Source organism: Pseudoliparis swirei, chromosome 13, assembly GCF_029220125.1.
Source record: "Pseudoliparis swirei isolate HS2019 ecotype Mariana Trench chromosome 13, NWPU_hadal_v1, whole genome shotgun sequence".
Lineage (NCBI taxonomy): Eukaryota > Metazoa > Chordata > Actinopteri > Perciformes > Liparidae > Pseudoliparis > Pseudoliparis swirei.
Window position 1 is genome coordinate 4817460 of NC_079400.1, and position 25779 is coordinate 4843238.

Here is a 25779-nt window from a genome sequence, read left to right on the forward strand (position 1 = left end):
TGGCTGTTGGATACAGATATGCAGATGAGGAAAAAAAACAATGACCCAATAAACTATTTCCTATGACAAAATAGGGGAAATAACATTGATTTAATTTAATAGTCAACTGAGACATCGATTAAATTGGGCAAATAAGATATTTTCTAAGCCTCGTTTTCTAACTGACTTTTAGAGCAAGCATCAAACCAAAGTATGGGATGGGTTGGGTATAGAGATCTGTCTCGTAGTGGGGAAAGAAAAAAAATCTAAATCGGATTTTTGTGTATAAAAGCACTCAAGGTTCGGCATCTTGCTTCGAAAAGAGACCAATGCTCCGTTTAAGTATTGTGACGGGAGCTCCTCTTTAATATGGAAGCCTATAAATGCCTCGCCTTGCAACCTTTTTCACTTCCTTGAAGAAAAGTGGCCCCTTTTTTATTGTTTGGCCCGCTGTGATAAAGGGGATCTTTGATGCCATCAACAAGATGGCAACAATGTACTGCCTTTGTTTCGTTGCACCATCCTGGGGGTCTGTTAGGATGAGATGCCGACGCACAGAGGCGCAGCAAATGATTGATGGGTTGGGAGAAAATATTAAAAGAGAAAACGAGTCAAAATTCAGCATTTGTAAATATTTCAGGCTCTTGCACCCTGCCAAAGAGAGATCTTAGGGCGACAACAATAACAGCAAAACTATACTTAACCATCTATCCTGGTGCAAACACGACTTAGACAGCTGACTTAGATTTGCTGAGACACTTTTGAAAAACTACTTGGACATCTTTGTCGGGAATACAAACTACACATAGTCGCAAACTAGAATATTGAGCCCTATTGGACATGCTTCTTTATTAAGTTATCAGCTGTAATAATTTCGATTAACGTAGTTCACGAGCACATGGGACTGAGGTCTTCCCTTTCCACTGGTCTTTGCCACTGTATGTTTTTAGCCCCCCCCCAAAAAATAACTGTACAAAGATGGTGAGAGAAATAATCAAAATGAGAGCTGACTGAAAGTTCAGGGAAGGAATGTTTAGGGCACATTTTTGGACACAAGCCACTTTATCCTGGCAAGAAATGCTGCCCAAGAGCAACTTGACATGGCAAAGAGATCCCATGTCCTGGCACGGCTCAAGATGGAATCGTGCCTAACATGCGCATATGGGGATAGAGTCTATAGTTAACAAAAAAGCCTAATTTCCTCACCGACACATACTGGCATCCAGTCACGCTGTGGCATTCCACAATATTCCAGGCAGCTGTTGCATAGTATGCCCAAAAGTATGCACAACGGCTTGCTGGGTGGGAACAACAGTCAAATAAGAGACAATGTGAGAGCTTCTAATTGCTTCAAAATGTCCTGAAGAAGGCCCCCTATTATCTATTTAAATCGGCTGGTAATGGGAGGCTAGGAGGAGGAGTTGGAGGGGGCTACCTAGGCAGGGGGAGAAAGCTATCCTCTGCGCCGCTGTCGCCTCATTATTTTCCGTCTTGACGGACGCCCGCGCTCAACCCCCGGATGAATGGCCCTGTGCTGAATAAGTTATCGCCAGACACACAAAGGGAAGAGTGCCACAAACAACACAGCAGTACTGCAAAGCACGAATCTCTTTTTCCTCTCCTTCCCAGCCCCCCCCCACACACTTCCCCCTGCTCCCTCTAGACGAAAGGCAGGCCCTGCCACAGACCGAGATCTCACCTGTAATTTCTGAAGAAGCTCACAGTAGGTGGGTGAAATTTTTTTTACGGATATAATAAAATGAAAGGGAGGAAGGATGGAGGCATCTATGTGTGCTGAAAAGATATATACCTCCAATCCTCCATTTTGTTTCATCCGTTCCTTTTTGTTTGTGCAACTCCTCAGTGACGACAGGGACCTCCGTCGGACCGCATCTGAAGATGTTCGAGGGGATTTGTTCCGTTCTTCGGAAGACGAGGCACACGGCATGATCAGTGAAAGTGGTTTGGTGTCCTCTGATGTTTATTTTGTTTCCTTTTCTGTTGTTTGGACTGCTGGGACCTCACATATCATATCAAGATCACCTCTATGCAATGCTTTCATGAGGGTGGGTGTGAGGGGGGTTCCCTATAGCTGCAAAATGGGAGTTAGGAAAAAATGACCACAGGAAACGGTCCATTCCCAAACGGTTATGGCTGCGGTTTTAGCCACCTACCCTCTCCCTAGCTGTCACTCAAAAGTAGCAGGAGAACTTTTGGACAGGAGAGCCTTTCTCCCCTCTGACCGGGAAATCAGAGGGTGCCGTAGCCCGACAGGCGCTCGACGGCAGATCAAACAGGGCGGGTACCCTTGGAGTGACACCTGGAGCCACTTCAAGGGATGAGAGCGCCACTGATCTCCAGTCATCTCGTCAGAACGACAGTCTGTCAGGGTTAAAGCAAGGGGGGAAAAGAAGCTCCATCAACTAGGATGCTATGAGCGAGGTCTAACGAAGCATCACCTTGATGGCATGGATGGCTGACCCTCGAGCTTTTGGAGAAGCAATGGTGCAAAGAGGTTCTTTTTTTTGGTGGAATGCTTAAATTCAGCGTTGATGTCTATTTCTGGGACTAGGTGATAGCTAATTGTGCTGACATGGCAGTTTCACTCAAGATTTGACCATCGTTTTTACCTGTTGTTCTTTGATTGCAAATACCTTCTTCCTAAAAATGAATTATAAAGTATTTGTACAATGTCACATCTTTAAAGCTAGCTGTCTTTCGACAACTGAGGGATTTCTTCACCGCCTTCTTTGGAATCATTTTAACTTTGTCCCCACCTATCAAAAAACAGAAGCCCACTATAGGGTAGATAATAGAGAGAGGGAGACATGTAGGAAGAAAAAGGGGGCTTTGGCAGCCAGGAGAGCGAGTCAATCCTCACCAGACAAATGCATCCCTTATATAAAACAACAACACGTCTTTGCCCTTGTCAACAACCCCTTCTTCTACACAAAACCCAGGCTTGTGTGTGTGTGTGTATTTTCTCTTCTGCAAAAAAAACGTCCCATCAGCACTCTCTAATGGGCGAGGTGGAGGAAGAGAGAGAAGAGAAAAAAAAGACAGCGATAAAGCATGAGGGAGAGCAAGAGAGAGGAACAGAAAGCCCGCGTAAGAGCGAGAGAGCGAGAGAGAGGGAGAGAGAGAGCGAGAGAGAGCGAGAGAGGGGTGTCAGTGGTGCTTGTTTGGCTCAGGAGCAGCGAGTAATGAGGCTGAGGCGCACCCTGTCATTCTCCCAGCTGCAGCCTGTAGCCACAGACATACACACTTAGACACACATAGACAATAAAAAGTCTCTCCAAACAAGACACTTATCTGACATTCAAAACCGAAAAGTAAAGTAACTTTATACAAATGAAACAGAAGTTGAATTATAAATGTCTCTATTGTTATTGATTCCCGCTGAATATAAGAGGGGCCAGTAATACTTGCTTGTCAACAGTAGCAAATACCTTTTCAGGCTTACATGCTCCCCTCAATCCACTGGATATTCCCAGAATATGCATACATGCACAACAGCTGCGCTCTACGTGTTTATGTGTAAAGTTTAGCAAGGGGGGTTGCAGTGAGGTCAGAAACGATTCATGCTTTGGCACTATGAAAACAGACTGGACATGAAAAGCACAGAATGCTTCCCTGGAGGGGGCAGAAAAGGCCAGGGATAGGACTGACCCAGAGGGATGCAGCAATATGGGGGTGGGGGGGGGGGAGAGAGGGGTGGTAATGATGCCAGGCTGAACAAATTGCAAAGCAAAGGGAATGTGTTTAAATGTAGTACATGGAATTACCGTGGCAGCAACACGGAGAGGAGATCAGAGCGAGAGGGATCCACTGGGAGCGATCTGCCACTCCCGGGACAGAAAACACGAAAGCTCGACTGTGGCTACCGAGACGAGTTCAGCTGTAATACAAAGTAAAATAGAACGCGAAATAGGAAATGTCTTACGTAATGTCAAAGTTATGGCGTATGCTCAAATATTCTGATGAAACACGGAAGAAGAAGAAGAATTCCATGAGTGCATAGGGTTGTATGCGAGAGGTATAACGAGAGCAGAGCGCCAGAAAGCTGCCGCTGCTCCACCGGGTCGACTCTCCTGACCCCACACCGGCGTAATAATGCTTTTCTTTTGCTCTTCGTAAGGCTAAAAAAAGGGCAACGCAAATAAATTTGTAAAAAGAAAAAAAATAGGAAAAGGGGAAGAAGAAAACATCTGAACTGCAATCGTCCACTTTCAGCTTCAATTAATAAAAATGTAATCTTTTTGTTCAACTTCATAACGAGATTTCAAGCGGGCCCCGAGACTCCGATCCCACCACAGCTCACTGGTAGAGTTCAATTCCATTAATTGTGTGACCTACATATCCCAGTCGTTAATATTCCAGACAGATGATTAGAGAGAGAGAGATTAGATATTTGCCAATAGCACAGGATAGAGGCAAAACTTACTGATGTTATCAAAAGTTTCCCACTCGAGATGTTATTTTGGGGCCGTGCACTCTGGTCTCTTGGCTCATGACATTGTTCGCATGAGTTTATTGGGCCAAACAAACAAGAGAAAACTTCCAGTTTCCTGTGAATAACGCAGGCAGGAAACTTTTGATTTGTAAATGTACACTTCTTCTGCCAATTAGTCATATGAACAAGGTTTATTCTTCCTTTAACCCTCCTGTTACTTTAACATTTACTAACATATTTTACCCTCGGGGTCAATTTGACCCCAGCAATTAAAACCTCCAGAAAATTATTAGAATTAATATTGTTTCCCAAGTTTAAGTGTGAGGTACTTTATGTTTGTTTGTTGACTACCTAAATAGCCCTTTAAATATATAAAAAAGTTGATATTTCTTATATGTTTGACACAGTGAAAAACAGCCTGGGGTCAAATTGACCCCAAAGAACACCGACATTAAACATTGAATGTGGTCAAATTGACCCTAAAGGTAACAGGAGGGTTAAGTGAATTATCAACAGTAAGAGCAAGACTCAGGGGCTTGTTCTCATTTGGCTGGACTACATTTGCACTGAACTTGCCACAGGTACCTGCAGTGGAAAATTAAAGAAACAAACTGGGCTGCACATTAAGACGGCTCGTCACGACACGTCTCAAGGGAGGAAGTCGGTGTCTTGGTAACAGTGCGGCTGCATCTGCTTGTGAGCTCCTGCACCATCCTCATCCCTGGCTCATGGGCTGACATCTGAATCAGTGTCCAGAGCGCACGAGTCCTCTTCTGAAGGCTGATGCTCTGTCCATCTTCCCTGCCCATCGCTACTGCCAGTCCCAGCCATGAATATGGAGCTGTTCTGTGGCTCGGAGCTTGCTTATGTTTTCCGTCTGATATCTCGGCCCCATTCCCATTTCAAAGGGAGGTCCACCCGGGGCCTCGACTTTTTGATCTGCTTGGCGACTGAGTCGACCACCTGCATGTGGGATCAGCTGCCGGCGTGAGTAGACAACCCCTCTGCTTCAAAATATACATCCTCCCCCTCTTCGTCCAGCTTCATCGCCCTTCGCTGTGCCCCCCCCCTCCTTCCATGAAGCTTCCAGGAGGCCCAGTGGTCCTAACTGGGTCTGGAGCCGCACCCCACTCCCAACTGATCTGACCGTGCTGGGTGAGCGGCTCGAGATGTTCAGGACAGCAGCAGGAAGGCTCACAGCACAGTCACAGGGCCATTTACGAGAAGCCGTCGTGTCATCATGCCTTGTAAACACCAGATGCCTCATCAAAAGGTCTGTGGCTTCTCGAGTCAGGGTTTGTGATCCACGCTGTGAGCTGTAACCCGTCACAACGCAGACCGTACCAAACCCATACATCCATCAAACTGGAACACTCCACTTCAAACTGGTGGATGATGAAGGCCGATACGATAGAAGGAAAACACACTGAACAAAGTTTACATACATACATGTCATGACATGAGAGAGTTCAGCTCATATCAGTTGGATCAAATCTCAAAGAGAAAATAATGAATGATTAAACGCTTAAAGTGTGTGGTCATGTGTTCTTTATTTTACAGAACCACTGGTTGATAAAAGACGTCCTCGCTCCTGGTCTGATTTCACAAATTGGGTTAAGTTCAGACCGTAATAAATCGGCGTTATATTCACTGTCAATGAGGCGATCACAGAAGGTGTTGCTTGACGGCAACGAGGATTCAAATCTAAAATGACTACCCGAATTAAGAATATTCTACAACGGATTAATTTATATTCTAAGATGCCGAAGAGTACCTGCTTCTGCGATTTAGGTGCGGTAAATAGATATTATAAATATATATTTGACATTGGATTGATCTAAATCTAAAAGTATTTAAGTATTTTTAATAAGAAATGCAACGCATCGGATTTGTAAAAAGGTGATGCTCTCCAAGATATTTTCTTAGTGGTGCAAAGGTTCTGGTGGTGATGCCAAATAAGAACTAAATGGAATGATGATGGATCATTTGATGATCATAGATAGTAATATGATCTCAGGTTTGCCTCTCTGCCTCATTAGGATCACTGTGCCTGTCACGGTATAATTAAAACCCAAAGGATTTCACAAAATTGAATTAAACATTTACTAAGAGCGGATGCCCCGGATGCCCACCACTAGACCACTGACATCCACTCCACTGTGTAAATGAGACAGAGGCAGATGTTTGACACGTCATTACGACCCGGCCAATCAAAACCCTTTTTTGCAGTGATGGGTTTCACAGTCAGAAATGTGTAAGATTAATTTTTTAAACAAAGCCACAGCTATTTGAGATGTGTGGGCTTCTGAATAGTCCTTACAATAAGTTGTATTCACAAAGTCGTTAAGTTAATTGGCTTTCTTGAACTCTGACAGCGAGCTTAATGAGTGTCTAATTGTTTCTCAGCTGGGGTGAAACCCAAAGGCCATTAAGACACTTCAGACGAGGTGTGAAAGAAAAACAGTGGATCTATTTGTCTCACCACTGATGAAGGCCAACGTGTTGACTGATCATAAGCAACGTACAATCACTGCAGTAGTTATGTATTTGCTACTATCACAGTTTAAGGAAAAACGTGCTAAATCTCCGTTATTGATGTAAAAAAAAAAAAAAGTGCAACTCTTTGCCTGGACAAAAATATTGTAGTGGCTTTTATATTTAGCTTATTACAACAAAAAGGAGCACCAACAAATGAAAAGATGTAATATATATATATATATATACAATTGTGTATGAGTGAGTGTTTGTGTCCATATAGGTTTAGTGTCATAAGTACAAAGGTTATATAACACAACAGGTTATGTCTCCTTCACTTACTCACCTTAGTGTACTACATTTACCTAAAGAAAGAAACTACTTCTACAGCTGACATGTGGAGAATGACAGAGTAACTACCCCCAAACCAAACCAACAGTGTAAAGACACTACAATGCTCTGACATCGCACACAAATACACAATTAATCAAAAAGGCAGAAAACTGGGGGAGAAAATAATTAAATGAATAGAGAAATGAGAACAAATTGCCTAAAAGGGTGCCTAAAAATTCATTGAACCATCCTGAATTTACTTTTCGCTCTCAGTTCTCTAGCTCTGGTTATAAATTACTTCAGATTTGACGTTTCCAGTCCATAAACTCACAACAAAACACACGTCCTTTTATCCAAACAGCGAAGAAACGAAAAGAAAAAGAAGAAGGAAAAAAAAAGACTTTTTGTTAAAGAATGACAGGGGGTGTTCGTTGCGCTGCTCCCATCAAGCAGAAAGGCGGGCGGCGGTGGAAGAGCCTCGCAGCCGGGCCCCGCTTTGGAAGACCCTCATAAATCCTGATTTGAGCGGGGCGCTAACCAGAGGAGGAAAGATGCGTCGAGAGAGTCGGAGGGGGGTTGCAGCTCGCCTCCTAAAATGCTACGTCTGATTAAGTCTTCCCATTAGGTGACAGCTGAACTTTAACATTAATATGATAATATTGAAATAAGTGTGTTATTTACTTCAGCACCAGAAGGGGGTGGAGGGAAGAAAAGAGGGGAGGAGGAGGGAATGATGAATGATTTATGGACAGCTTTGGGTGAAGTGCCAGGCGAGCTGACCCCCCCCCACACACACACACACACACACACACACACACACGCACACACGCACACACGATCCTCCTCCCATAATCAGACTTGGCAAAATGGAGACATATGCAGAAATATTGGTTACAGTCGGCGTCACAGCCCTTCTCGGGCCTTCCCTTTCTAGTAACTGCCGGCCGCCCTGTGAGCCACCCTCCAAATTGTCTACGGGCACTGAAGCATCTATTTCAATTGACACTTCCTTTCTGGCCCGAGGATTTTACATTTAGTCGGTGTCATTTACATATTACTCTTAATCAAAATCCACAGTGGGCGACAGGGAGGGAGAAAAAAAAAACAAGAAAGAGGGAGCGGGGAAACAAAACCGTGTCGTCACGGTTCAGGGGTAGGCACACAGGCACTTTATAAAATGGAGATGTGACAAGACATTACGGTGAGAGCGTGTGCGTGTGTGTGTGTGCGTCTAAAAAGGTGGCAGTTGCATAAGACAATCCAAGGACTATTGGAATATCTGCGTGTGAATGCTTGTGTGTGTGTGCGTGTCGGCTGCCTCGTGCACGAGAGAGAGACAAAGACAAGTTGGATACGGGTTGTAAGTGCATCTTGTGAAAAACAAAAAGGCTCATAGAAGAAAAGAATGGAGACATGTACAGTGTGTACTTGTCTTTTCCAGCCTTTTTTCTGCGGGATCCGATGCAATGCTCGGCTGCCTGTTTCTCAGTCAGCCAAGGCACTTCACACACACACACACACACACACACACACACACACACACACACACACACACACACACACACACACACACACACACACACACACACACACACACACACACACACACACACACACACACACACACACACACACACACACACACAATAGCGTCACACGGTTTGTCGGCTTGTTCGTTCAAACGTACAATAAGTGTCTTGTTAGCGAGTCATAATCATGAGCAATCTGAATGAGTGAAAACATGACCTTCACATGTGTAACTAGAATGGGCACTCGGTAGAGCGCATACCTTCGCATATCACAAGATTGGGCATTGAATTATGAACGTTTTGGCATTAGTTGCATGCCAATTGGATAAAAATTGACCGCGCTATGGTAAAAAGAAGATTTTGACCTTTTCATGACCTTGACCTTTGACCCGATTGATCCCAAAATCTAATCAAATGGTCCCCGGATAATAACCAATCATCCCACCAAATTTCATGCGATTCGGTTTAATACTTATTTAGTTATGCGAGTAACACGAATACAAATAAATACATAAATAAATAAATAAATGGCGATCAAAACATAACCTTCCGCATTTTCAATGCAAAGGTAATTACACTACAGGACAAAGCTACAAAGAAGTGCATTTCTATATTGCAGTTGCACCTTGTTGAGTAGTTGTTTGATAGGTGTTGTCACAATAAAATAAACAGAAGTGGACAAAGTCAACTGTCAATTTAACTCGTGATGAATTATAATATTTCCTTTGAAATACAAATATTGTGTTTATTCATCCATGTTGTCTACGGTCTGTTTGTTTATCTATCCCCACCTGTGTTCTCTGGAATATCAAAGCAGTGTGGCAAAGAGCAACTAATCATGGATAGAAAGATGGATAATATAAGAATAAACTCAATGAGCTGTTGATGACTCGGAGCTCACAGCGCAGTTAAAGCACGAGACATACAGAGAGGTGCAGAAACGAGGTCCGTACCTGCCTCTTACCTTCTCAGCATGCCAGTAAGGATGCGAGAACTCTTGCCCAGGTTGGCGTCCGTTTCCCTCAGCTGCGGGAACAGAACAGGTTTTAGTTTGCATTCGGATACAATGATTCTCAAGGTTATGAAACACAGTCTACGTCTAGCCAGTAGTGAAGCATCAAGTATCAACACTGAGTACAAGAGTATACACAAGAGTATACAAGAGTATAACACCATCCTTTGACGACAAAATACACTGACATTAAAGCCAGGGTTCTTACACATTTTGACCAATGGATTTCCATGACTTTTCCATGACTTTTTCATAACTTTTCCAGGACTTTAAACCAAATTTCCATGACCAAACTGAAATCTCGGTTTAAACATGAACAATTTAGAACATTGTGCGTATCGAGAGCGTACGCCGGCTTATATTTTGAGCGTCTTTCTTTAAAAAACACATTAATTATTTTTAACTCCGCGTAAATGTGATGACAAATTTCCATGACTTTTCCAAAACCTTTAGGATTTACGTTTTTTCCATGCCTGGAAATGACCATTTTAAAATTCCATGACTTTTCCAGGTTTTCCATGACCGTACGAACCCTGTAAAACCTTTTAACAATTGCCCATCTCATTGTAAAAGACAGAAAGGAGAGGCCTTCTCTTGTTACATAACCGAGGACACTGGCAATGAACACAACATCGTATGTCAGCAGCAGATTGATGGATTACCAGCAACAAGGGGACCGACCTTTTATTTTAACACAAAACAAGTAATTGCCAATAACGTGTTGCAACATTAAATTAATTTCAGTTTTTACAGTGGTACTTTGAGCTTGTGCGAGGCTGTACTGTTACACAGTCGTGTATTACTGGCCTCAAGGCAAAGTACCTTGCTCAAGGGCAATTTCAGAAAGCCCCTCTAAAGTTTGGCACTTGAATCACAGATCCTTTGATAAAAAGCTTGCTTTTTTTTGTTGCTTTAGGTTTCTGGTTCACCCGTCTAGAGACAAACCTTTTCCCCCCAACATAACATAACATGTATTGCAAAGTATTTGAACTAGAGCCATCCGTAGTTATTTGCAGGTAGTAAATCTCTGTAACTTTAAAGTAGTCATCAACTAAGGAGGTCATTTCCTTCTGATAGCCTTCTGCTCACCTTGCTGCAAAGCAAACATTAGAATGCCGTTGTAAAATGTGTGAGGAGGACCATTTTACTGTTTACGTATGTAACAAGCACAGAGCGTCCTTGAAGGCAGCCTTGAAATAACACACATGGCTACTCGGGGTTAATTGCCTTGGATATTTCCCTTTCTTATAGCTCCATCTTCTTCTTTCTCTGTCTCTGTCTTTTTTCCCTCAGGGGTCAGGGAGATGTGTTCATTCCATCCTCTTATCAGGTGTAGGCACTTTCACTGGGAAAAGGAGTTGGCGGAGATGTTGCCAAAAAGGTGCGAGTGGGACTACAAAAAAAACTGCTGACACCGTGAGCTGCCACATACGTCTACCTGTAATCGCATTTCTAGAGGATGATGAGGGAATGTGGGGAAGACTTTTTGCAGAGAGGGAGTCAGCAGGGAGTCATTTATCTTCATCTCTCTCTGAGATCATAACTACTTTCCCAGTAAAGCCACTCTGACTCAGTTGTTTTCATCAGTGTGCTTATACACTCATTATACTGGAATTTATTCTATTTATTAATCCCTCACATGTCTTCTTCCAACCTTCCTCTCCGCTACAATGGCTCCAGCATCACTCTTTTACCCGTATGTTCTGGCTCATCTTGGAGTCATCTCTCAATCCGCCCTCTCTTCCCACCCCTCCTTTGCTGCTACTTTTTTCCTCTTCTTCCATCCTTCCCTTCTGCCCTCTGGCAGCCTGGGTCGGTGCGAAGCAGGTTGCGAGAGCCAAAGATGCATGTGGTACAGGGTAGGAGGTGGGGGACTCGGGGTATGGGCCCTCTGGCAAAGACAACAAGTCCTGCAGTTGCCTGATGTCTGCCTCTACCCACAGATCTGTCCCCTAGATACTTTACACTTCCTCCCAAAATACATCTCTCTCTGAATCATTCCTTCTTTCCATTCCTCTCTCTCTCCACAGCCTCTCACCAAATCTCCTGCTATCCTCTTTAATCTTAAATGGAAACTAACTCAAATTAACTGTGGTTCCCCACATTCATATTTAATGTACAGTTCAAAACAGAACTCAGCAGCAAAGACGGACTCGATCACTTTCTCGGATAACATCCATAGATATTATGTCACAGTTATCATAAAACAAAGATAATTTGGACATCGAATTCCTCATAGTCTCCGAGCCATATCATTTAAACCTATAGTGCCGAAAGTGAACATTTAGAAAAGAAAAGAGCAAATGATTTTCTTAATAAAGTTACAATCTCAAAGATCTGCGTTTTGTTCTCTTTGGCGCCACCTATGGCAATAATCAGTAATTGCAGGTGTGTTTTTTCCAAAGAGTGTGGGGCCGCTTGGGAGTTTTGTCACAGACACCCAGTTTGTAATAATGCAAATGTTTGTAATAATGCAAATGCAAGGCCATCACCATTATCTTTGTCATTTGACCTTTGAATCCTACTCTAAAAATACTTAAATGTAACTGTTGACGCATTAGTTATAGCTTTGGGGCTAGTCTGGTCAGTAAGTGATAAGAGGATAAGTAGCAGGCTACAGCTAAGTTTCACAGTTGCGGTGCACTCAGAGTATTTAACTCATGGTGCCTACAATAATGAGATCACATATAGCTGGACAAATAAAGCAACATTCATGTTTTCAATAGAGAAAATGTAGTAATTTGAAGGCATTAGGGGGTTCGGAACAAATTAATAATTGTACACCGTGGCATTATTGATTCAAGAATATACGAATTTTAGGGAATAAATCTTTAAATCCTCCCCATGATACCTATCGGCCCCTGCGTGAGCTGGCCTGGAGAATAAAAACTCACCTACTTCAAACCCCTTCGGTTCAGAGTTGGGAGTGAACTGATTTGACCCAGTGCTGAAACCGTCCATTGACTTCTATTTGTACCATGAAAGCAAAACAAAAGGCCACACCCCCTGCTGAGCATAGGGGTCTGTGTGTGTGTGTGCGCGTGTGTGTTTGTGTGTGTTTTGAGGTGAGTTTGATTGTTCATGGCTAAAACTATACCTCCTTCACCTTCATTTTAATGCAAAAGAGGTGTTCTTCCATCCCGTGTCTTTACATCTCGATTTCTCTTCTCTTGGCTTCTGCCCCACAAACTGCCTTTAAAGCCCTCTTCAGAGTGTGTGTGTGTGTGTGTGTACATGTGGTTAAAGGGGTTCAGCGAAGAAGACTCATGGGAAGAAGAGAGAGAGAAAGCAAAAGAAACACTGAGCAGGTACTCTCAGTAGACGCTGCGCACCGTTTTGAAAAGAGATGTTTGCCTTCCTTTGAAATCGCCTGTGCGAGGCCCACTGCCATGTTGTGGTCTTTAAGAGGGTGCAGTCAGTGCTGAGCCCCGTTCCTGTGTTTGGTCTTTTCTGTCCGTTCACTGTATGGGGAAGCAGTGCGGAGGATTTGGGGTTGGTGGGCAGGGGGCTCTCTGAGGGGGAAGTGGGAAAGAGAGAGGGGAAACTGGAGAAGAGTGCTGAGAAGTAAAGGAGGGTAGGTGAGGAAGGACGGCAGCTGGCACATCGCCGTTCAGATGAGGACAAGAAAAGGGGGAAATCCTGGAGAAAGGTGCACAGGTAGCGACACTATGTAGGTGCATATGAACAACAACATTTTAATTCCACTTAATACAAAAGAAAATTCTAATTGTGAGGTGATAGACTATAAATATGTACTTCACTTCAATACAGTGCTATCAAGAAATATGCACATTAACGACCTTGTCAATACAATTCTACTGATTTTTTGTGTGCACCCGTGTAAGCATACCCAAGACAGTGTGTGTGTGTGTGTGTGTGTCTACTTGGCAAACCAGGCAGAAAGTGGTGAATGTTGTGAATGTTGCGACCCAGCTGTAACACCTCGACGGTCTCACAAACACTTGTGAGAATAGACAGACGAGTGTGTGCATGTGGGGACTCACCCTTTCTCTGGCTCTTTGGATCTTCTCACGGTCACTGTTCAGGTTGGAAAGAATCTCCTGACCCACTTGTTCTGGAACATAAACAGGTGCAGGATGAGAAGAGCGGGTCTGACGTTGGCAACATTAAATGTAAAAAAAAAACGGAAAAATTATTTTGCTTGTAACATTACACATACACACGTCATATCTGCCTCGTTCGGAGTAGACGCTCTCTTTTAAAAGTCATGTCTAAACAGTCAAGAAAAGAAGAATATTTGTGAGTCTTTTTAGTAGAAACTGCTTTCTGCAAAAGGTCGTACCCGAACTGTAGAGTGGAAAGAGACAACGCTTTCTAGAAGGAGCGTCAGGCGGCCAGAAAGTAGAATATTGGAGTCTGTTTTTAGAACCAACATAAAATGCTTTAAATAGTAAATAGACAACAGGTCCTAGGGAACAATACCCCAGCATCCAGCCTGCCGGTGGGGTCCACTCAGCCAATGCAATATTCATTACGCCACTCTTTTTTTTAAATGCCTCTCGTCAGTTGCAGATGTAAACACATTAACGCAGCTATAAAACATCCCCGACGAGGCACCCGACGAGCTCGTCATCGGTCACCGTCATTTTCCCGCCCCTCGGGTTGAGAAGGAGAAAACAAAGCAAAAATAAGGATAAGCCAAATAAGTCGCGCCCCCCACCCCCCCAATCAAAATACCCACTGCTCTGCCATCAATGTGACTGTACCGCTCCAGTATTAGCGCTTAAAAACGAGGGAGGCTGAGGATGAATCGGGGGGGAAAAGAAGTGAAGAATCTTTGCATGGATCAAAGACGGGCTTTCAAGCGCACCAAACAAATCCGGAATAAACAACGCAGTTGCTGACTGTATTACACTACACAGGTGCCGCACACCAAAGGGCCCACGTGCTGAGAGCCTGTTTGGGAGGGGTGGGGGGCACAAATGGGCTACATCTGGCAGCTAAACAAGAGAAGAGAGAGAGAATGATAGAGAGAGACGGACAGAGAAAGGGGATCGGGGGAAAGAGGAGGAAGAGAGAGCACTGTCAAATGAATGACGTTTGCCTCCCATTCATCCCATTCCTTTTACCCCCCCCCCCCCCCTTTCACTGGAAGTGACTCAAATGTGTCTCTTCCTGCCTTCATTAATTTCTAATCTGGGACGAGACAGATTGAAGGATACCCAGATTAAACAGTGCAGTCAGACAGTCACATGTGACAAATAGGGCAGATTAAAAGACTGAGTGCAGGTATTAATAACCATAAAAATACAAGGCCCACCCCCGTCCCCATTGGAGAAGAACAAGGGATAAACAGGGAGGGAGTCGTTTCAGAAATCTTCTGTTACAGAGACAAATAAGCACATCTATCTGTCTCTGTCAGGGCTGGGTCTTTTTTTGTAAATAAATGAGTTTGACGAGGACTGCAGCAGCAGAGGTTTTTTTTGATGGCAGGTGCATTATTGGAAAGGTTTGCAACGTGTAAAACGATGGATGAGGCGGCAGGAGAAAAGGCCTCCTATGGTCGCTGAACCCGAGCAATCAGCTCTCATTACACATATTCTTAAGGTATGTTTTATAAAACACAAAACACAATACTAAAAGACTAAATACTAATACTAAATACTAAATCTACAATTTTGCGACATCATCAAGGTTTCATGAACTATAGGTAACAAAAAGGAACTAAAAAGAGGACTAATGATGAATAGCTACGCTCAGTGGACACGAACGAAACCACAGTGTGTTCAGGTTTACGTCTGTTGTCGAGAACCACGGGGCTGGTCTCATCTAAAGCAGGATATGAGGGGTTGTACATCCACACGTGAATGATTACCTGAGAAAAACATAACGTCAGGTCCTGAAGAACAATTAAGAAACTATACTGTACACTTGATCAAGAGAGGAGAACGTTCTACGCTCTTTCGTACGTCACTGAAGACGCCTCTTCTGCTCAAATGCGGGATTCTCCATAGACAACAAGGGTCGTCTAAAATCAGCAAAAAGTTCCATTACAGCGCGTGAAGATAAACATTTTACTCGGCTGTGTAAAGTCTCTCACCAGCCCCCCCCCCCAGCCTTAAGGGATGTCCAGAATGCCTCTCGGGGGAATGTATGGTGTTAATTGTCTTTATCATGGATCTTCCCTGGCATTGCTCATTCTCTGACATGTATCTACATCTCCATTCATCTCATTTAAGTGTCGCTGTCCAGTGGTCTGTGAAAAAGGTCATTAGTTACTGGGAGAAAGAACTTGTTGAGCAGCAAAATATTGAGTAAAATTTTAAAAAATTGAACGTAGAGGAATAATGAGAGGTTCCTGAAGAAACTACATTTCATCCTCCTCATCATACACGTAATGAAGACAAAGCTCCACCCAAAACTGTCAACGCCTGTGAAAAAAAACAGCAAACTGGTCCCTCCAATAATAATATCCTAGCTCATGTTGATGTGTTTTGGGGAGTCACTGGCCTTACACGCATGTTGGTGTGTACGATTTGGACGTGTATTGTTAAAATATGACATTCCTGTTTCAACAGCACCTTTGTGACACAGAATGACCACGGCAAATGTTGCGTGGGGTATTAAAAAGAGGAAACGTGTACAGTTGAGGAGCAGGAGAGGAGAAATAATTTCGTGTTAATGCTCCTGACTTGTTGCTCGTTAGTGTTTAAAATATTCCCCTCCTGTTTAAACAGCTATTAACAATTTAAATAACCCTGGCCCAGAGGCCTTGCTCTGACTCACTTGTTAAAGATCCCCCATCCCCAAAGGTCCATTTAACAAGCCCATTATTCCACTACATTGCGCTCGCACCAGCACCAGCGAGCCTTCATTCAGCGTATTCCCCAAATGTGACTGTACGAAACAATTAGTATCGAAAAGTTGAAGGCACAAATTAGATTGAAGGGGGAAATAATGTCTGGATCAGGAATTAGACACACAACTGACATATAGCACACAGCTCGGTTTTATCAACTCTTCACTATTCTGCTAGAAATGCTACGGTGGACGGAAAATATATATTTACTGGACAATTAACTTTACTAGTGTCGAACAAGCCCCATAAAGCCAGCCAAACACAGTTTGCTTCGACGCCTCAACAGAAGAACAACAGGAGGTCGATCATCAGGATAATAATCGGCAACTTACTTGATCATTGTTTATGTTTCCAGGCATGAATGCCAAACTTTCCCCGGTCCCAGCTCCCCGAGTTGTGAAGATGTGCTGCTTAGTGTTGGTTTTGTGTGATAGTGGACTGAACATCTCTGGATGGTGGAAGGTGGATGACATCATCTTGAGCTTTATACAATTCTGCTGTGACATTTTGCAGACTAAAAACAGATTTGAAACTAGAACGGGCACTCGGTAGAGCGCATACCTTCGCACATCACAAGATTGGGCATTGAATTATGAACATGTTGGCATAGAAATTGACCGCGCTGGTAAAAAGAAGATTTTGACCTTTTCATGACCTTGACCTTGACCTTTGACCCGATCAATCCCAAAATCTAATCAAATGGTCCCCAGATTATAACCAATCATCCCACCAAATTTCATGCGATTCGGTTTAATACTTTCTGAGTTATCCGAGTAACACGCATACAAATAAATAAATAAATACACGGCGATCAAAACATAACCTTCCGCATTTTCAATGCGAAGGTAAATATAACGAATTAAGAAACTAATCGTTGGTTTCAGTCCTTCTTTTGATTACTTCCAACAGCAGAAAGGCTTACGGGACTTATTCTCTCTTACCGTCAGGGGCTCGAAATAAAAGGCTTGACCGATCATTCAGAACGCTGTGTAAAGTAGAAATATCATAAACTGCACATGTCCGCCCAGCTCGGCTCAGGACAATACTGTTCAGAAGAGCCAACAACTCTGCTCCCATTCAATCCTCCACAGCCTTCCGCTTCCTCCAGTCCATGGACACATTTAATTGGAGGCATCATCTATTTTACAGGAGCTGTTTCAGAGCAGTTACACACTGTCCAAGGGCTCTTTCTCTCCTTCTTTGTTGCAGCTTTTTTTCTTTTTGCCTCGCTCCCTCCGTCCCCAGAGCGGAAAGGGTACAAGACCTGACAGCGGTGTGCTCCGAGGCTCAGCACAGCTCCTTTTCATTAAGCAGGTGAGACCACTTTTTGAAGGTTACCACACACAGTTGTATTCGGACACAAGCCACACACTCCAACAAACGGGGGATGGAAACCCACGGGAGGGTTGGGGGGGGAAGTAAGGAGGAGCCTGAGAAATGTTAGACCATATTTTGTGTCTTCTTCTCTCTCTCCCTCCCCGCAACACACACGCACGCACACACACACTCACACACCGTATATGCCTGTGACTCCCAGGTGAATAAAGTTACCTGTCTTTGTACACTTCCAGAGAAGCCTTTTTTTTTTGTTCTTCTTTTTTTTTTTAAAGAGCTTCTCAAGTCTACAACTGCATGGTGACAGACTTTCATCACCTCCATCAAAGTTGTACCCACACAGGGATGCATTTGTAATGCTGAGCCCACAGGCCATGAGGCTAGCGCCTTCGCACCGAGCTGCAGCTCAAAATAAAGGGATGCCAAGTGTTAGGTCACAGTGGGGGGGGGGGGGGCGGGGGGATGTAGCATCTGGTAGCTCGGCAACGTTCTGCTAGGAGGTTACCTAAAATAATGAACTTTTATACGTTATCAGGGACTGTTTCATGCATGAAGGGCACGGTCCTGAACATACCTGAACATCGATTCCTCTTTAAAAACACACCGTTTCAGGTCGGTGAGACGCGGGCAGACGAAGCACTTAAAAGGCCCGAAACAAGAGATATTCTTGGCGGGGAGAAGCAGAGCCAGTCCACACTGACTTAGCCCTTCCCCTTGCATGTGTGTGAGCGGCGGTGCGCAGTCAGGCTGGATTTCTGGGGCCTTTCTTCACTCCGCCAGGCTCTGTTTTATTCATCGCCTGCGCCCTGACCCCGCAGAGCTCCTGTTCTGACATATCACTTCTGATTAAGACGGATCTCAGTTAGTCAGCCACTCAACTTGGCCTATTCATCATTCCATAGAAAATATCCCTCTCTCTTCCTCCGTCCCTCCTCCACCCGTCTCGTTTGCCTGTCCGTCAGACCGAAACAAGGCGCAAGAGAAATTTCCGCCGCCGTTTTAAATGGCTGATTATAGACAATTGGTAGATGGAGAGACGTAAGAGCGTCTTGTGGGTGATAAGACGCAAGTTTAATGGGTATAAATGACCGGGCCTGTAGGAGAGCAGCTGGTAATAGAACCGTTTGTTGAAGGGTGAACCGTGGTGGAGAGGACTGAAAGCTATTCCTTCTATTTCAGCTCCGCCTCCACTTTTCTGTCGACCTCGGCCTCAAACTCTCAGATCACCAGATTCACGTTTTTTTTTAAAAGAAGTCCCTTTCACCTCCATTCAATGAGAATTGATGAGGCTTGGAAAGGAACAGCTTGTTTTACATTTATGAAATTACCCCGACCGGCACGTCCCTGTGGACATGCAGATACTCTGACATAACCATTCTTATCTTACATTGTTACCGTGAGTTAGCTACAAATGTAAACAGCAGACACGGTGAGTGTATTTACGAACGCAGTCACATGTCGAAGAGCATTTATATGCAAAGATAGGCCCATAATTAGAGCGCATACCTTCGCATATCACAAGATTGGGCATTGAATTATGAACATTTTGGCATTAGTTGCATGCCAATTGGATAGAAATTGACCGCGCTATGGTAAAAAGAAGATGTTGACCTTTTCATGACCTTGACCTTGACCTTTGACCCGATCGATCCCAAAATATAATCAAATGGTCCCCGGATAATAACCAATCATCCCACCAAATTTCATGCGATTCGGTTTAATACTTTTTGAGTTATGCGAGTAACACGCATACAAACAAATAAATAAATAAATACACAGCGATCAAAACATAACCTTCCGCATTTTCAATACGAAGGTAACTACAGCAAACTCCTTACTATGTACCAAGGCCACGAAGGTATTGTGTTAAACTGTCTAACAAACCAGATTAAATTAACCTGAACGACAACCCTGCTAGTGGCAGCGGGCTGAGTGGAGAATGAGGGTGCCGACAAGCAAATTGCCTGGACTTAATCAACCAGTCTCACTGAACCATCCAAATGAAAACTAATGGACTCGGGTGCTCGCTGTGATTGCCTCACATGCAACACTGTCGAGGCAGGAGCATTGCTTTCTGAAGTCTTCAATTAAAAAATAGGGAATTTCTACAGACGGCTGGTCAGCCTATAATCGTATCGCCTATCCCGATTGGTAAATTGTGAAGCTCAAATAGAGCAGATTTATTAATTCCTTTTCCAGTGCTGGGAAAATGATTTGTTTGTGTTGATTAAACTGTCAAAATTGTAAAACAAATTTATGACGATTAAAATTAAAACTCATTTCCGAATGAGCTAATTTGTGAATGCATTATTCATCCGTGTGACATTTGTGTCACGCAATTTTTGCTGGCCGCATTGCAGCTAAAATATTTGGAAAAAAATAAACAGCGATCGAATAAAGTACATCAAACTTTCTATTCAACCAGTCAGCCGAAATAATAAAACTAGATTGTAAGTGCTTTAGTCTGCAACTTAAATAATTTGAATTTATTATCAGCTGTGTGGCTGTATAAATGATGGTGCCACAGGAAATGAGCACTGTAATAACATAATAACCATATCTAAGCTGAAGGTCAAAGTTGTGTATAAATACATTAATAGAAGCATTTTCTCCTGGATTTGGAAAACAAACACATTGAAGCAAATGTGTGCTCTCCCACTGACTAGAGAATAGAAAAAAACCTGTCATTTGGTCCTCATCAAACACAACATCTGATGTAGCAGCCGCCGGTGGAACTGACGGAAGAGAAAAGTTTGTGGGAAATAGGAGAGAAATACAGAGGAGGGAAGAGGGAAGAAGAAAGGGAGAACTTGACGTTCCTCTGGTTCATTTTCAACAGTTTAGAAGCGCTAATCATCACATTACTGTTGATTAAAAGGCGTTCACGTCTCTAATCAGTAAGTCGACAGGCAGATCAAAGAGCCAATCGCAAATTTCTTGCCTTTTAATTATCTGTACAACACCACACCTCGGGCAGCTCATCCCGGCCCATCTCCTCAAACTCAGCGAAAGCAGATCTAACACTACAACAGTTCATTATCCAATAAAATTGGGAGGAAAAGAAACACACACACTCACCCACACACACACACACACACAAAGCATTCAGGCTTGATTGGTGAAAACCTGGGGGAGGCCTGCAGTCTTCTTTATTAACACGTCCCGAATTGGAACACCTTAATTATGTTCGTCAAAATCAGACGTGGCGTCAAGCTCATTTGCATGTTTTGACAAGGCCTGTTGGGAGGCTCCCTCTTTTTTTCTTCAGAGTGCTGCTGGTGCTTGGAGTATTTAGCACTTTTCAACGCCGACTGATGGCGGGTTCTTGCTGCTTGATGAATTAAATAAATAGTTAAACGTGCTTTGTTGGATTCACCCACCCAGCCCCGCTGTTTGTGAGCTATACGTTAGAACTGATGCGAACGCTGAGTGAAGTGCACACAAAGGAGCCTCCGGACTGTCTCCATCGCCGCTCCTGTTCAAACTGATGAGGACGTGACGGCTTTTCGGAGCCCGGCCGTTCCCGCCCAGCTGTTTCCCCGCCAAGTGTTTTGGACGGGAAGAATCGGCACTATATCCCTCAGTAACTTCTTTTAAATCACTTCTTAACCCTTGTGTTGCCTTCGGGTCAATTTGACCCGATTCAATGTTTCACCTTTTCAGTCGCTTCAATTTGACCCGATTCAATGTTTAACCCTCCTGTTACCTTTATATTTACTAACATACTTTACCCTTGAGGTCAATATGACCCCAGCTATTAAAATCTCCAGAAAATTATTAGAATTAATATTGCTTTCCAAGTTTAAGTGTGAGGTACTTTATGTTTGTTTGTTGACTCCCGAAAGAACACCGACATTAAACATTGAATCGGGTCAAATTGACCCGAAGGCGACAGGAGGGTTAAATATTGAATCGTGTCAAAATGACCCGAAGGCAACACAAGGGTTAAAACCCATTTTTATAGAACATCTTTTAAGTGATCTAGTCTTTTTATGCAGAACTTCGGTTTCCCTAATTTAGTTGTCTGTTTTTAATTTATTTGGTTTTTAATTTATTTATTCATTTTTTATTTTCCATTTTATTTTTTATTTTCCATTTAATTTTAAAATATACTTTTAAATGTAATATTGGTTTCTTGCTATTCCACTTGTTTTGCTTTGACTCTCTGTGGAGCACTTTGTAAACATTGTTTTTAAAGGTGCTATATAAATAAAGTTATTATTATTATTACTATATTTAGAAAAGTGTTCGCATCGCTTTGGAGGCGCTCAGATGTCCTACTTGTCCCTTCGCACATTCGGCACTACAACAGATTGCTACCTGACTCGTGATCCCATCCTATATCCCGCAATGGACCCCTTCCCCCATTAACAGCACACTTAATGAATCCTCGTTACGTCGACGATGTGTAAAACAAGCACGGTCGAAAGCAAACAAACAATCAGTCGGGACATCGGACTGTCGGCAGCAATTTAGCGACGGAAAAAAGGAGGGCATGAAAACGAGACTTCAAACATGAGCCTGAATGGAAGGCGTAGGCCTTTAGAAGTGGTTGCACTGACAGGATCTGACAGTTGGAAACACTTAGAGATTATTTTCCTCAAACTTTGAATTCATTAATACTCATGAGCCAAAACCCAGCAAAAAGGAGAGAGCTGGGCTAAGCGTGGAAGCTGGCTGTAGAGAGACGGGGGCCAGTTGATTGTGCAGCATAAAGAAGAGTTTGCTAATACTTCTTTCAGATTCAGTATGAGAAATATAAATAACTAAATAAATGATGATTTTCCAGATGGACAAACCTCATCATTTAGTGTAAAGTTAGGAAAAGACTAATGACAGCTATTTATGTATTCCTTAATTCTATCCAAATAGGAGATTCCTACAATAGCTTTATACTTAATAACTCTAAACCGCTTTCTGCATCCCCAGATGACAGGAAGGAAGTTGTAGAGTGAACAATGGCCGAAACTCAACTCAAATTGTTCAAAAAAACATCCTTTGCGTTCAGTGTCAGAAGTATACAAGGTCAAAGGGCAAAACTGCTCCTTAGAAATATAATGTTGCCTCTGATATCACTAGGAGAATAAAAAATGCCCCCATAATTTCCTCTAATAATTATGATAATTTAATAGCGTTTTATTTTTGTTCTATGTTGTGTGTGTCCTATCTACGTACACGAACAATAATGAATAAATATCATTTGTAATAGTTGTGTAATAACAATAAATAACCACAAAGAAATAAGAATACTATTGACAGTTTTCTGTTAAAAAAATCTAAGAAAACACTTTGAATCTGTAGACTACTGCCTAATAGTCTTATTATTGCCGTTGTATGACAACGCTTCATATACTGTAAGGCTAAATAAGTATATTTATTATTTTTGAACAACGGGTAAATGTTATTTCACAAGTTTCAAAAAGTGTCCCCAAATTTCTTTTTAAATGCCTCTGGATTTCAGTCAGTGGTGGCAAAAATTGCCCCTTAAAAAAAAAGGAAATTTCCTACCCTGTTTGTGTTTATCTTAAAGCCGATAAAGTTTGTTCGAACCACTTGCCGACAGAGATATACAATTAAAATGCTCGTCCTCTATTTTTTCGTGCTTGAGAACTGAAAGTAAAATGTTAATTTCTTCTCTCACAGCGTCACTTCAACATCGCATGTTTCTATTGGTGGCGTGTAATAAATTCTTTTGACAATTATGCGCAGACGATGCATCAAATTATCTCTGGAAAATCTAAGGTGCTCTGACAATTTCTTTTTTTCCTGAGCAACAGTGCAGCCTGTTATCAGAACACTGCGTCGTTGTGCGTGCTCCGACAGACGGCACAAACAGAAGTTTGTGTTTTACTTTAGGGTAATACCATCGCACTTCCCTTGCAAAGGGGAAATAATACCGCCATTATAGGCGGAAAACGAGGCACAGAGGGAAGTCGCAAAACGAGAGACGCATCACGCGCCTCATTTAACAATGACCGCGGCCACAGAGTTGAAGGCAGATTAATGTCAGCTTCTCCTGTGAACACACACAACGTGGCACCACATGTGAGGGCGTGCAGACGCTCTGGCGTACAGTGACACTGTTGATTGCTGCTCGCTTTACATTGTTCCTTTACGACACAGTTATTTCCCAGCAGCCTTCGGGCATTCTCATTGAAAGCCTCGTGTGTCGAATCCCTGCTTTCGTTAAGTGACATTCATGCAAATATCACATTGTGCATTACTGCTGGGCGACAAGGTGTCTCCTGTTCCTCATCATTAGCTAAACCGAGCTTAAGTGAATACCCAACTCGTCTGCCACCATCTTCCACACTAATGAAGCATATCTAAGTTTTAAGACGTGGCAGAACTAATTTAATCGTCTTTCTAAGGGGCCTTTGCACCATCAAATTAATTATTCATAAAGGACATGATATTAAAACTCAATTGTCAACCGAGTAGCTGGCCCTGTTTTTTAACCTCCCCTCGCCTGTCCCTATCTTTCGTCTTAGACTCCCTTTCTTTTAAAGCAAATCTTTCGCTTTTAATTCATAACTAAGCCTAATGTCATTGAAGCTGCCGAGCAAAATAGTTTCGGTTTCTTTTTTGAGTTTGCAGATGAAGATGGGATGGGGAGAGTTTCTACGATTAGCGTGGCTCCCTGAAGGTTTTACAGTATGCTCATATGGAGAGCTTCACCAGAGACAAATAAGACCGTAGATACTTTTTATGTTCCCCTCGTGAATAATGTGTGACATCTGGCAGAGCTAATCTTGCCATGAAGTTGCTTGGACAGGTCGGACATGAGGAAGTGGCACCAAATTACGACTCCACACAGTGGTTCTTTTAGCTAGGTGTTATTTTCTCTTCGGGGGCGGGTTGAAGGTATGCGACCCCGTCATGACAGCCAGCAGCAGCCGGGCCTTGCCTCGGGGCTCTCAAGTTTTGAAGACAGGCAAGAGTGACACTTCCATCAGCACCCCCCCCCCCCCCCCCCCCGCAGAACGCGAAATTGTCGGATATTTTCGTCAGTCGCACGCAATTCCAGGGTGCTTTATTTTCATTGGTTGCTGGATTAAATCTTACCCAGATACAGGTTTTTTTCTGATTTGGCTATTGTGTAGCCCATTTCTTTTTTTTTTATTGGCTGATAAGTGGCTCCTCACAGCAGACCTCCAGGGGAGCGCTTGATTCCTCCACGGTGAGGGCAGCGCGGCCAGCTCATGGCACATTAAAACATTAAATAGCCGAGAGTTTTTTTCAGCGTGAGAAATACGATGTGTGGCGGGAGTGCGTGACGTAAGACCGAAATGCGTGAGTCTCACGCTCAATGATGTATTTCAAGGTGCTCAATTGTTGTGATTTAGTTATATCACTCATCACTTGTCAAGGGCCAGTAGTTACAAGGTGAAGGGAAACAGAGTTTTGTGAATGCAGTCATGACAACCAATGTTGAACACAACAAGCGAACAGCATTAGGAAATAAAATGTTGATTTTGAATACCTATCCAAAATGAAAAGCTTTTTAGTTGCATATGTGAGGCTCTGCTTGTTGGTGATGGAATCGCTGTAAAAGAAAGAGAAATTCCATTGGCAGTCCATCTCCAGCGAACGTCATTTGCACGGGAGATGGGATATGACAGAGCGCAGCTATTACAACTGCAATCCGAGCCGTGACAGTGGGCAGCCGCCCCCCCCCCCCCCCCCCCCGTGTGCCCTCTCTGCAGCGGCCTGGGCATAGGGCGTGCTGACAGAGGAGGCACCGGAGACAGTGGCACTGGGTCCTGGCCTGGCACGACCATGGCGTGGCACCCTTAGGGGCACTGACCCCTTCCCCTCTCAACCCACTGCAACTTCCACCGCC

At 43.3% G+C, this 25779-nt stretch overlaps 1 protein-coding gene across 5 annotated transcripts in view; it reads right to left on the reverse strand.

The window, feature by feature from the left end:
* vti1a (vesicle transport through interaction with t-SNAREs 1A) overlaps positions 1-25779 on the reverse strand; it is a 119600-nt gene that overhangs the window by 26061 nt on the left and 67760 nt on the right. For 2 of the 5 annotated variants that reach the window (XM_056429781.1, XM_056429780.1), the window contains 2 exons: positions 13786-13856; positions 9734-9795 (listed from right to left, as the gene is read on the reverse strand). In XM_056429781.1, coding sequence (XP_056285756.1) covers positions 9734-9795; positions 13786-13856 — 133 coding nt within the window. Of the gene's footprint in view, positions 1-9722; positions 9796-13785; positions 13857-25779 lie in introns of all 5 variants that reach the window. The other 3 variants (XM_056429785.1, XM_056429782.1, XM_056429783.1) reach the window with 2 other exon arrangements.